At 34.4% G+C, this 11767-nt stretch overlaps 4 protein-coding genes and 1 non-coding gene across 6 annotated transcripts; all 5 read left to right on the forward strand.

Annotated features, from left to right (window-relative positions):
* The first annotated feature begins 125 nt into the window (after positions 1-125).
* On the forward strand, positions 126-2729 carry Ndfip (Nedd4 family interacting protein). Of its 2 annotated transcripts, none has more exons than XM_070664981.1 (6): positions 126-434; positions 788-955; positions 1049-1189; positions 1265-1388; positions 1552-1737; positions 1813-2729. In XM_070664981.1, the coding sequence occupies exons 1-6, from the start codon at positions 408-410 to the stop codon at positions 1914-1916; spliced, it is 750 nt and encodes a 249-aa protein (XP_070521082.1). In that variant the 5' UTR covers positions 126-407; the 3' UTR covers positions 1917-2729. The 2 variants fall into 2 exon arrangements, with proteins under 2 accessions (XP_070521082.1, XP_070521083.1); XM_070664982.1 differs by having other exon boundaries at positions 130-434; positions 800-955.
* Positions 2730-2747: 18 nt separating this feature from the next.
* LOC139107410 (odorant receptor 9a-like) lies at positions 2748-5841 on the forward strand. The gene is given in 8 exon segments (XM_070664987.1): positions 2748-4080; positions 4166-4283; positions 4381-4642; positions 4718-4834; positions 4983-5073; positions 5163-5296; positions 5552-5684; positions 5760-5841. Coding segments are annotated over 8 exon segments (1242 nt in total). The 5' UTR covers positions 2748-3744; the 3' UTR covers positions 5811-5841.
* Trnaq-cug (transfer RNA glutamine (anticodon CUG)) lies at positions 3015-3086 on the forward strand. The gene has a single exon. It is a non-coding gene; the product is annotated as a tRNA-Gln (tRNA).
* A 698-nt stretch (positions 5842-6539) lies between the features above and the next one.
* LOC139107411 (odorant receptor 4-like) lies at positions 6540-8713 on the forward strand. The gene is made up of 9 exons (XM_070664988.1): positions 6540-6728; positions 6917-7036; positions 7122-7239; positions 7316-7580; positions 7652-7774; positions 7901-7991; positions 8104-8240; positions 8345-8477; positions 8563-8713. The coding sequence occupies exons 1-9, from the start codon at positions 6540-6542 to the stop codon at positions 8611-8613; spliced, it is 1227 nt and encodes a 408-aa protein (XP_070521089.1). The 3' UTR covers positions 8614-8713.
* Positions 8714-8819: 106 nt separating this feature from the next.
* On the forward strand, positions 8820-11475 carry LOC139107408 (odorant receptor 9a-like). The gene is made up of 9 exons (XM_070664984.1): positions 8820-9417; positions 9599-9718; positions 9807-9924; positions 10031-10301; positions 10441-10554; positions 10631-10721; positions 10860-10996; positions 11111-11243; positions 11341-11475. Exons 1-9 carry the CDS (start codon positions 9262-9264, stop codon positions 11386-11388), a joined length of 1188 nt encoding a protein of 395 aa, XP_070521085.1. The 5' UTR covers positions 8820-9261; the 3' UTR covers positions 11389-11475.
* Positions 11476-11767: the final 292 nt, after the last annotated feature.

An 11767-nucleotide genomic window follows, 5' to 3' on the forward strand; every position in this document is an offset into this window, starting at 1 on the left:
ACGAACTCATGGGTTTAGCGCTCCGCATTATTCCAAATCGGAATTCATACCGGCGTATTAAATTTAATTTGGTACAATTTTTAAGTGTAAATCAGTCTATCTATCTAGATCCATATTTGCATCTCCCTATTTATGCCTTGATAACGCTGGTCGTCGCGTAAGCAGCGTCGGTACAAACGAAGCCTAAGATATCCGTCGCAAGAGTGACAAACGTCAGTTTAGAACAACCGCCAGCCATCACGTCGATTACGACTTTTACCAGCTGTCAGGCATTGATTGCGAACACTTTTTACTGCTAATCTCGGACTCTAGCAAGGATATCTCGCGTTCCACAAACGCTCGTCGTCCTCCGGCCGAGAGTTTTCGCGTTATCGTTTCTTAGCTACGCCGCGCAAATCTGGCCGGAAATGGACAGTAACGCCCGTCACAACACGGTACGTCTACCCATGACGAACGGCGAATGGTTTCGCGTTCACCATGTGCCTCTCGGACATATTTCTTTCCCACCCGTAAAATCAGCCCCGTTGTCGAAAGCACAACGTTGACTCGTCTCGAACGATCGTCAACGTTTTTTATCGCACGAGCGTAGTCTGCTACGACTCACTAAATTCGCCCGTGTTTATCGTGCTCTGTTCAACTCTGCTTTTATCAACTCGTGCGCAGAAAGACAACAGTCTTATCTATGATTCGAAAAAAAAATATACTCTGACTCTAAAATTCTTAATCTCTCGTTAATTTTTACTCTAAATAGAAATAATATATCGTAAACAAAATGTATTTATTGTAGTCCATTTCACAGCCGCCTCGAGCAGAGGATGCAGATTCTAGTGGCGAGACATCAAATCCGAACGAAATTCCTACTGTCACCGTAGCAATGCCGTTCATGCAAGTCGATATGCTCGGTCATTCTGGTGCATCTACTGCTGCCGCGCACGCTACAACCGCAAATCGAATGGTAATAGACTTTAATATAGCGTATGCAGTATTGTAGCACATATAACTGCATAATGTTATGTAACTTGACGATTAATTCAATGAAATTTTTTAGATCGACGGGGAAGAGATACCACCTCCTAAACCAGATTTCTCTGCACCACCACCTTATGAAGTAGCTACAAAATTACCTAGTTATGAAGAGGTCCAGCGCGAAAAAACTTTACAGGGTGAACCACAGCCTCAAGTACATTTGGTACGTTATATATTTATAAACCTAACTGCTGTATTTTTTAAGAATGTTTTAAGTCTTTTTTTTTTTTTTTTGCAGCCAGGAAATATTAGACCTCCGCAACAGCCTTTGACGATTTTGGCTATAGATACCGAAGCCGCGGAGGGAGACCCAGAAAGTGGGTTGCTCGGCACAGATTTTATGTTCTTTACAGCGTTTCTTGGTAAGGTATCTTTATATTTATAGTATACTTTTTTGTTTCTTTTCGGCGACCGTGGCTAGCATGAATAGCCGATAGTGATCTAGCCGCCGTCGCCGAAAAGAAACGTCATATCTGATAGTCGGGTACAAATATAATTATCTACATTCATGTGTTTTTCTTACAGTCGCATTCCTGTTCAACTGGATCGGATTTTTATTACTGATGTGTTTCTGTCACACTATTGCCTCCCGTTACGGTGCGTTAGCCGGTTTTGGATTATCTCTGACAAAGTGGACGCTCATTGTTAAACACTCCACCGACCTTGCTTCACGAGAGAACTCATGGCTGTGGTGGTTGATAATGGCATTCGGTTTGTATGATCTTAAGAAAACTAATCAAAAGGTCTTTTACAAAAAAGTAACGAATAACATTATTCACGTTTCAGGAGTTCTAATTTGCGTGCGTGCCATCATTCAATATTTAAACATTAAGCGTGGTTGGAGATTACTGTCCGGGAGCGCACAGGAGCGTCTACTTTTTTTCTATTGAAAGTTATTAAACCAGCACCTTTTTTTTCTTCAACTTGGCTTTAGAGAGCAAACGGCATTTCTATGTGGGGACGTATTTGTATAATATATATAATCGACTTTCGTAAGTGAAAGCATCATATAAATATCATAATATCTACCGATCGTATCTATATAGAGCAAAACAAGGATCTTTGAAATAATTTGCCAAAATCATGGGACTTATAGTGCTAATAAAAAAAACGATAAAAAGAATCGGTCCATTTTCCGTATATACATATTAAAAAAAAAAAAAAATACTAACGCTATTTTATGTGATGTATCATGATAGAAGAAGAAAAGAATATACATTTTTATTGCTCAAAGTAATACGAACAATGCTTTAAGTCAATGATTTTATTTTAAGCATTGTTTATTTGAGTACAAATTGCTAAAAAAGAAACCTAAATGTGTGGAGCGCATGTCAAATCGCAGTTTGTGCAAATTATCAAGTCAAAATAAATCGCGTGGAGAAATGAAATATACGATTCGTTATTATTTCCAAATAAATAAAGAACAAATTTTTCTGATAGTATATAATATATTCTAGCGTTAGAGGAGCTTCTAGAGATTGACTACTTACTAAATATAAGTGTATTAATATCTTGCTTGTTTATATAGTATTATAATTTATATATATATATATACATATAAAGAAGTCTTAGATATAAATATAAAATTAATATTATGTATATGTATCGAAATTTATTATATAAAGTAATATGCAATTACATGTTATTCTGTGAAAAATTTCATTGTTAATACAACGATTAAGAAATAGACATTTTGTGACAATTTCACATTCCCTTTTTTAAATCCTTAAACAACAAAATAATTTTTAGAACTTCAAGTTTTTTTTTTTTTTAATTTTTGCAATTTACTAAGAAGAAATTAAAAAGAAATTCTAGGAGTGTAGTTTGAAACTTTGCTACGTAAAGTTCGGGTCTGTAGTAAATGGGGTTTGAGTCTCTACTAAAGGGGGTTGTTTTAAACTTTGTCAGATGGAGTTTGAGTCTTTCAATGGGGTGAAGACTTGGTGAGTTGGTAAAGTATGGACCGTTGAAGAGGGTAGTACAAGAGAGGTCCCATGGTGTAATGGTTAGCACTCTGGACTCTGAATCCAGCGATCCGAGTTCAAATCTCGGTGGGACCTAATTTTTTTGTAAATGCACCTATTTATTTACTTTATAGATATCATATCTTACTAATTAAAATAAAAAGAAAAAAGAAATATATTTTAATCGTACATTTATATGTGTGCAATTCTTAGTGCGTACATACACCATGGGATTCAATGATTTCAATAAATATTACAATAAAAAATTAATCATCAATAAAAAATCACCCGAACGTTCTGATTTGAATATTAATTCATTCTGTGCATTTTATATGTTAGTTAAAACTTAAATAAAAAAAAGAAAGCATAGCATATATTTTTAATATTATAAATAGAAGTGCAAATTTAGATAAGAAAAGATCTTACTGTCGATATAAAAATTCACGTACTTCGAAATATTCGTATCTTATAACTCTAAAAGCTATAGATGATTTCAAGGAGACGTCTATACGGTGTCAGTCGTATATCTGCCGGCTGCAGAATACACCGCGAGTGAGAGAAATATCGTTTTTCATTTATGAATACGTAATGTCGTACTACGCAGAATTGGAGAATATTATCTTAGGGTTTTTCGTGATGATTTTCGTTACGAACGTAACTCCAAGAGAATACGAAATGAGCTGTGATTAGGCGTGAATATTCAACGAGACATTTTATCATTTTCAACAGTATTCCTCTGCCTCGCTGCCGCAAAATGTCTTTTTACGACAACCGTTACTATCATTTTAACAAATCAACCCTATGCATTATCGGCCAATGGCCGTTTCAATCGCGACTAAAGAAAACTATAATGTTTTCCATTTTGGTGTCGTTTCTTTCGACTTTAATAGGCTTACAGGTGTTTAAACATATCTTACGACGGCGATGACGTGGGAACGAATGCTGTTAATATATTTCTGACTTTCTACAGCTTTGGGGCTTGATAATGGCGATACCGGATTTCGGAATTGTCATGGACGTTGTACCGTCGATGCTAATTAACAATTTTATCGTTATAAAATTAATAAACTGTTTGTGTACTAAGTATAAAGTTCGTACATAACATTCTACTATGCGTAAAGTGTATCGGGTTGCTTTATGAGTTATATAAACCGAACGATTTCTTCGAGCTACAGATGAAACAGCTACTGGAGTACGTCGAGGAGGCTTGGAAAATCATGCACACTAGGCCTGAGTGTAAAATATTAGAATTGTACGCGGAGGAAAGTAGAAGCTTGATAGTAAGATACATGGGTAAGTTGGCTTGCAACACAGCTTGAAATTATTTTTAGTATAAAATTATATTATTGTTTTTTTTCTTTTGCTATTTTTACGTAAAAAAAAATTCCAGTTGCCTTTTACTCAATATGGATCTTCTATTGCGCAACGCCAATCGCCATTAGCAAAATTTATACAATCCTACCGACGAACAAAACCTATACACCCAGGTTTCTATATCGCGTGGAGCACGTTCTCGATACCGACAAATATTACAATTTGTTGATGCTTCACGGATTCATCAGCGTATTTTACATAGTTACTGTAGTAATAGCTGTCGATTGTTTCTTCGTTCTTTGCACCCAGCACGTCTGCGCTTTGTTCAAGTGTATAAAGTAAATTGCTCGCCTGAGTAAACGCATCAAAGGACTGTCCTTTGAACCTTGATTAATAGAAGTTTAACATAATAGGTACAACGTGGAACGCATACAAGGTTCAGATTTCGTCTTACTCAAGCCTAACATCGCGGACGACGAGGCGTACCACGCTCTAATTGATTGCATTAAATTATACAAGCATGCCTTGAAGTTAGTACTGATTTTAGATAATTTTTGTATAGTTTGAAAAAGATAAAAATAAAAATTATGAAAACGTAAAGCACGTAACTCTTTAACACGCCGTTAATTATAACGTTCAAATTAAATTAATACATCTGTCCCATTACTTTGTGCAAAGATTTGCCGATCTGCTCTCGTCCGCATTCGCAACATGTTTCTTCATCACGCTGGGAAACGTAGTTATATCTTTGAGCTTTGACGCAGCTAAAGTAAATATTTTATATAAATCAAAATTTTTATAATAATTACTTTTATTTCCAAAAAGAAAAAAAATGTGTGACGAAATTTATTATTCAAGTTAACGTCAATAAATAGTATGGACGAAGTCATTAGAATTTTTGCTGCTAATATGGGACAATTATTACACATATACTCTTTGAGTTCGACGTCCCAACGATTGCTGGATCATAGCACCGAGATGCAAGAAGTAATGTAAGTTTTCGTTTCCCAATGACATTAAATTACTATACGTTAATTTTTAATTCTATTAAATTAAATTAATTATGTAAAATTAAAGTGGTTTTTTTAAATATTTTTTTTTAATTGGTTTTATTAGTTCGTATTTTTTTTTAGATTGTAAGATAGACTGTAATAAGTTAAATATTTTTGGCATAATTATAAGTAGCATCGCCTCTAGAAGATAATTGAAAGCTAGACAAAAAATTAATATGTTTAATATGTTGCCAGTTATAATTGCAATTGGTACAAGATATCGTTGAGATCCCGACATCTCTTACAATTTACATTAATGCGTACTACTAAACCGTGCCAAATAGAAGCTGGGAAAATGTTTGTAATGTCGATGGAGAATTTCAGCTCGGTGCGTATCAATTACGTAATATTACTTCGAGATATGTGTCAAGTAAAACGTCTCACCTATATTTTATACTTTCAGATTTTAAAAGTATCCGTATCATATTTCACAATGATAACATCATTACAGTAAACGTAACGTTAAACTATTTAATATTATTACCGTCCCGATTTAATTCTTCAATGCAATAAATTCGCACATATTCCTGATGTATCAATGAAACAAAATTCTTAGGAACCTAAAAATATTTTCTTGCTTAACTAATGTAACAAATAATATATATATGTAGATAAAAATTTCCTTTTTTTTTTGTCAGCAGTTATCAACTACTTTACTGTATAATTGTTAATCCACAATAAAAATAGATTAAAAAATATTCTAGACAAAAAAAAATGTGCTGGTTTGATAACAGTTTCAGTGTTAAAGTTTTACCTTACGTAGCGATCAATTTGTAACGATTGCTACATATTTGTAATTTTATTTCCAAGAAATTATTTCCGAGTTTGAAAAAATCAACTACTGCAGACCTCGGCGAAAAATATAATTAAAAAAAAAAATGCACGACAGGCATAATATTATTATCTACCATAACGCACCGTCAAACTTGAGAATATTCCGATAATAACAAAGTTCCCATCGTAAGGTATAAGCGCTGTCTATAAGACACACCGGCATAAAGTCAATCGTGAAAGAACAGAGATCTTTCTAGGATAAATGTTTGATCGCCGAAGCCTTTCATCATTCCACCGGAATAATCAGTCATGAAAATATTCGCAATTTCACGTGACTTACTGCACTTATTACGCTCCCACTCTCTAAGAGAATTTTTTATTAGACTGAAAATTGTGAGAGAGGATATCGATGAAGCGCAATAGTCGAAACTGCGTATTGAAGATGGATACATCAAAGGACATCTTTCAGTCCCGATTATACAGGCTCAATCGTAAGCTACTATCATTGCTCGGGCAATGGCCTTTTCAAAAAGACAGGGACAGACGCGTTATTTTGGCGACGATATCTTTTATTGGCCTGACGCAAGCTGTCGCACAGGTGCGTTTTTTTTGTTTCAATATATTTTTCTATTTTAATCTTACTAATACATCTCTATCGATCTTCTTGAATCAATAATTTTTTTATTTTAATAATTTTTTCTTTCGATAATATTAAAATTTTATTCCTACATTTTACGAAATATATCTCTCGCTCTCGTTATCTTGCCGATAAATATGGACTTGAAGATACTCGCTTTAGTAACGTTAAGCGGCGACTTTGACGCTACTATTGAATGCATACCACCACTTCTGGTGGACTTTGTGTGCGTAATTAAATTGACGAACTTAGTGTGCAATATAGAGCAGGTATGTAAAAAAAAAAAAATACAAAGCTGAGTGCAAAACCATGTTTGTAAAAAAAAAAGAGAAAAAATAAAATTTTAAGCTGTAGATTAAATTAATTCTTATACATATACAACGGGACTGGCAAACGTGGGCCATCCAAAGCGAGTTCGAAATCTTGTGCAGATTTGCAGAGAGCGGAAGAAGCATTACGATCGGCTATGCGAGTAAGAAACAAGGTTCAAAAGCGTTCGACAATTTTATATACGTGTGTAATACATCTTTAAAAATATTCGAATCTAGGTGGCATGTATGCGTTCGGCAGCCTCTTCCCGTTTCTCGCGATAATCCCGAAATTAACCGGCAAGAACATAACTTCCGAGTATTCGACGCGGCCGGTGGGATTTCCATATCACGTGGAGTACTACGTAGATCTCGAAAAATATTACTACCCCGTGCTGATTCACAATTACTTGTCCACTGTTATTCGTCTCACGATCATAGTCGCGTGCGATACGTACGTGGCTGTTCTGGTTCTACATTGCTGCGCATTGTTCTCAGTCGTCAGGTATTAAACGATTAGAACAACGGTCTCGAAAAGAAAATTTTCTAAGAGCTACGAATCCCTTCGTTTCTCAGATATCGGCTGAAGTACGTGCGAAAATCTATCGAGCAAGATAGGAAGCTCGCCTCTCTCGAGGAAGACGATAAGTTTTACAAGAATTTTGTATATTGCATACAAAAACACAAAGACGCTTTACGGTTAGTGTGTAGCTTTGCATAATTGCGAGAGACATTATAGAAATGTTCTATTTGTACTTTGAGAAAAAAGAAAAGAAAAAAAAAAAATTAATAAGAGATAATTACCGAATTTTCTTGTTGAACAAGATTCGCGAGGTGCTTAGATAATATTTACAAAAAACCGTTCTTCCTGGAAATCGGCTCCGTTATACTTGCTATGAGTTTGTCGGCCCTCCAGGTTTGTGCCCGACATATCGTATTTATTATATTTAATTATAAAAAATATATATAGCGATTTACGTATTTTATAAGTGAGAAATTACAGTGTAATTCGCGGCTTTCAAATTTAGGCAACTAGTGGAATTATCAATACACAGATCGCGATGCGGCATGCCGCGTACATTATCGCTCAATTACTGCATCTATATATCGCGTGTTGGTTGGGGCAACAAGTAATTGATCACAGCGATCGCGTGTACACATCGACGTGAGTTCAAAGAATAATTGGAATCCCGCAAAGTAAAACTACTTCTGTCTAAAAGTATTTTATTTTAAATCCAAATAATAATTAATATTTTATACGACTTTAAGCTACCGAGGCGAGTGGTACGAGTCGTCGCCTAAATCGAGAAAGCTTTTGAATATGATAATGCTGAGAAGCACTTCACCTTGTACGCTGACCGTTGGAAAACTCATGATTCTTTCTCTTCCGAGTTTTAGCGCTGTAAGACCTATCATAATTTTCTTAACTATTTTTCATTGACTTTTCCAGTAATTTTACCACCTTTTTTTTTTTTTTTTTTTTTTAGGTCGTGCGTGCATCCGCTTCATATTTTACGGTCTTACGATCCGTGCGGTAATGTTAATTATTCGAAATTTCTCTTCTGAAAAATGTAAGCTTATCAATATATAAAAATAATGGTATCTCTTATGTTCTTCGTGTAATAACAGAGCGTTGTCTAAATTAAAAAAAAATTAAATATATAAACACAAGATTGATACTGATTTTTATATTTTTTTATAAAATATATTTTACGTCCAGTCTTAAAAAAAAAAAAGAAAAAGAAGAAAAATTTTTAATAACGGCAATATAGAATATGACAAACCTCTGACAAGTTTGCGACTCGCGAGACTATTATTTTCTAATACAACCGATTTCATAGAAGCTACGTCTTTTCGTAGCGACCCGATCCTAAATCGGCTCTATTTGCGAATAAAATTTTCATAACTCTTTCGCCGGTGTCGAATCTACAAAGACAATGTTTTCAGTATAGCGACCCTTCTTCTCTGTAATTACGGAGTTTCCATAAGATAATCTTGCTACTTTGCGATGCAGTTTTGGATTTTGCGGGACAAAACACGTTAGCGATAAACGTGCCAGGCATGCATTTTGAATTGTACATCTATCAAACATTAAACGGAATTCTCAAGAGGCGCACCGAGGCAATCTATCCTCTTATGGGTAAATTACGCTTTTGTAACAGTAGCACCGAGAGATAAGAGGCAGAATGGATGATATTGATCAATTTTTCCACGACTCGCATTATAATATCATTCGAGTGCTACTAAGTGTAAGCGGTCTATGGCCTTTTCATGCGCGAGCAAGACGCTACGCGATATATCTTGCTATGATGCTGATACTCGGATCCGGATTTATATTTCAGGTAGATCCAAAAATAACGTACGTTATTTATTAAGAGATTACCGCACGCATGTATCATTGTAGCTTCGTACGAAAATCCACTCGCATTTAATATTATAATTATATATATTTATACGATTTGCAATCGCGCAGTTCGATTAAAATAATTTCTTATGTGACATGTAATCGACGGGAAAATACAGACGCTCGGTATAATTGAAATCAAGCACGATTCCTTCGAAATAATCGACGCCACGCCGTTATTTTTTTTCGCGATAGTGACTATATCGAAAACGTTCTGCGCGATATACTCGTTACCCAAGGTGCGTAAATAAAATTTTAACAAGGCACGATAGATTCCAAAGTTAAATTAAAAATCTGACCATATTTAAATATTTATTTTAACGATAGATTAAAGTACTTCTTGTAAAGATGCAAGAGTACTGTCTCTCCCCGAAATCGTACGAGGAGTCTAAGATACATAATTCACGCGCGCAATATGGGCGAAAGCTGGGCTATGCTTATATGGGTGATTTTATTAATATAATCGGACTTAACAATAACTTATAATGCAATAATAATAAATTTTCATTCGGCGGCAACCGTAAATTATGAAACACTTTCTTGAAAATTAGGTTTCCTATTAGGCCACAGCATCGTTTACTTATTCTCGACGTTACTGATAAGATTTATCTATGCGCAATCCGAGGAAACTAACGAGACGAGTAACGTGCAAATAGGACTACCACATCGCGTTAATTACATGGTCGACTTAGACACATATTACGTTCCAATTTTCATACATAGTGCCGTATGCGATTTTTCTTTCACGTTTCTCCTAGTTGTGTTCGATGTTATGTATCTGATGGTGGTCGAGCATTGCTGCGGTTTATTCGCGGCTTTGAGGTGAGTTCAATAAACGAACACAGATCCGTGAAATTTGTGAAAATGCAATAAAAATGCATATAAACGAGTCTTCGCTTTAAAAATACTTTTCTCTAAAAAATTATCGTTTCTAAAAGTATTGTGATACTGTTGAGCTCAGATATCGGTTGGAAAACGCGTTAGTTTTCGATAACGGATCGACGGTAACGACTGCGGGATATAAATGTTATAGGAATATTGCGTATAGCATTCGCAGGCACACGGAAACGATGCAGTGAGTATATTGTTTGAGTGTTTGGTAATTATTATCTCTGTGCCAGAAATTAATATATTTCTACACACTGTGTTAGATTTATTGCCATCATAGAGTCGATATATAGCTTGCCTCTTTTTATACACGTTGGGCTGACCGTACTTATTATAAGTGTCTTGGGATTCCAGGTATATTTGGCTTTTACATTGCACGTATGCACAAATTAGCTAATAAAATTCTCACAATTAATAAAAAAAAAAAGAAAAAAAAATTAATTATATCTGCTACATTTTATCGATTGCATGTACATTCTCGTCGTCGTATAGGTGATAAACAACACTGAAAATATTAAAGGCCTTTTAAGACCCGTTGCTTATCTGAACGGAATTTTGATAAACGTTTTATTTGAAAATTGGCAGGGCCAAAAAATCATAGACTCCAGCGAAAGAGTGTTTGAATCCGTGTATGTTTTATATGTTTGATATTAGTAGTGATAGTGTCTTTGAAAATTAGAAATCGTATAATATATAAAAATATAAGTAGCGAGCGGACTATTTCATATTTCGAAAATTCGTAGATATAATTCAGAGTGGTACAATATGCCGATACCCGCGAGGAAGCTTCTTATAATGACGATGATGAAGAGTGAAAAGCCATCGACACTAAAAATGGGTAATTTTGTCGTGCTGTCATACGTAACTTTTAATACCGTGAGTATAAATAATTTAATTATAATTTAATTAAATAAATAAATTATCTTACAGAACGTAAGTGTGCAATTATTTTGTACAAATAATTTTTTTTAAGGTATTGCGAACATCATCGTCATATTTTATGCTACTACGGTCTTTGTAAAAAAAAGTCTGAATATAATTAACATTAAATATCATCTTTTACACGCTAGAGATAGACAGAAATAAAATCCTGTAATATCACACATTAATAAAATAGCTTTTCTTCCAACGCTTTCTTTTGTAGACAATTAAATAAAGCTATCAAAAATTAATTAATTTCTAATTTAAATTTATTTTAAACTAAAAAATCCACATTAATTAAAAAAAAAAACTATCATATAAAATAATTATATAAAAGATAATTTAATTATTTATTTTTACGCACATATATATTTTATTTTAGAAAAACATGTATATATAAATTTATATTATACGTACACCGAAAAGCAGATATGACGTTTTCTGCGGCGACAGCGGCTAGCGTACGTATTCCTAAGTGA

This window comes from Cardiocondyla obscurior, linkage group LG13 (assembly GCF_019399895.1).
Source record: "Cardiocondyla obscurior isolate alpha-2009 linkage group LG13, Cobs3.1, whole genome shotgun sequence".
Classification (NCBI taxonomy): domain Eukaryota; kingdom Metazoa; phylum Arthropoda; class Insecta; order Hymenoptera; family Formicidae; genus Cardiocondyla; species Cardiocondyla obscurior.

Coding starts and splice junctions, on each gene's coding strand:
- Ndfip (XM_070664981.1), top strand. CDS start 408: ATGGACAGTAACGCCCGTCACAACACG. Junction 1,190..1,264: donor CACAGCCTCAAGTACATTTG/GTACGTTATATA, acceptor TTTTTTTTGCAG/CCAGGAAATATTAGACCTCC. Junction 1,738..1,812: donor GTGGTTGATAATGGCATTCG/GTTTGTATGATC, acceptor TTCACGTTTCAG/GAGTTCTAATTTGCGTGCGT.
- LOC139107411 (XM_070664988.1), top strand. CDS start 6,540: ATGAAGCGCAATAGTCGAAACTGCGTATTGAAGATGGATACATCAAAG. Junction 7,992..8,103: donor TGAGTTTGTCGGCCCTCCAG/GTTTGTGCCCGA, acceptor TTTCAAATTTAG/GCAACTAGTGGAATTATCAA. Junction 8,241..8,344: donor GATCGCGTGTACACATCGAC/GTGAGTTCAAAG, acceptor TACGACTTTAAG/CTACCGAGGCGAGTGGTACG.
- LOC139107408 (XM_070664984.1), top strand. CDS start 9,262: ATGGATGATATTGATCAATTTTTCCACGACTCGCATTATAATATCATT. Junction 9,418..9,598: donor GATCCGGATTTATATTTCAG/GTAGATCCAAAA, acceptor GGGAAAATACAG/ACGCTCGGTATAATTGAAAT. Junction 10,302..10,440: donor GGTTTATTCGCGGCTTTGAG/GTGAGTTCAATA, acceptor TGTTGAGCTCAG/ATATCGGTTGGAAAACGCGT.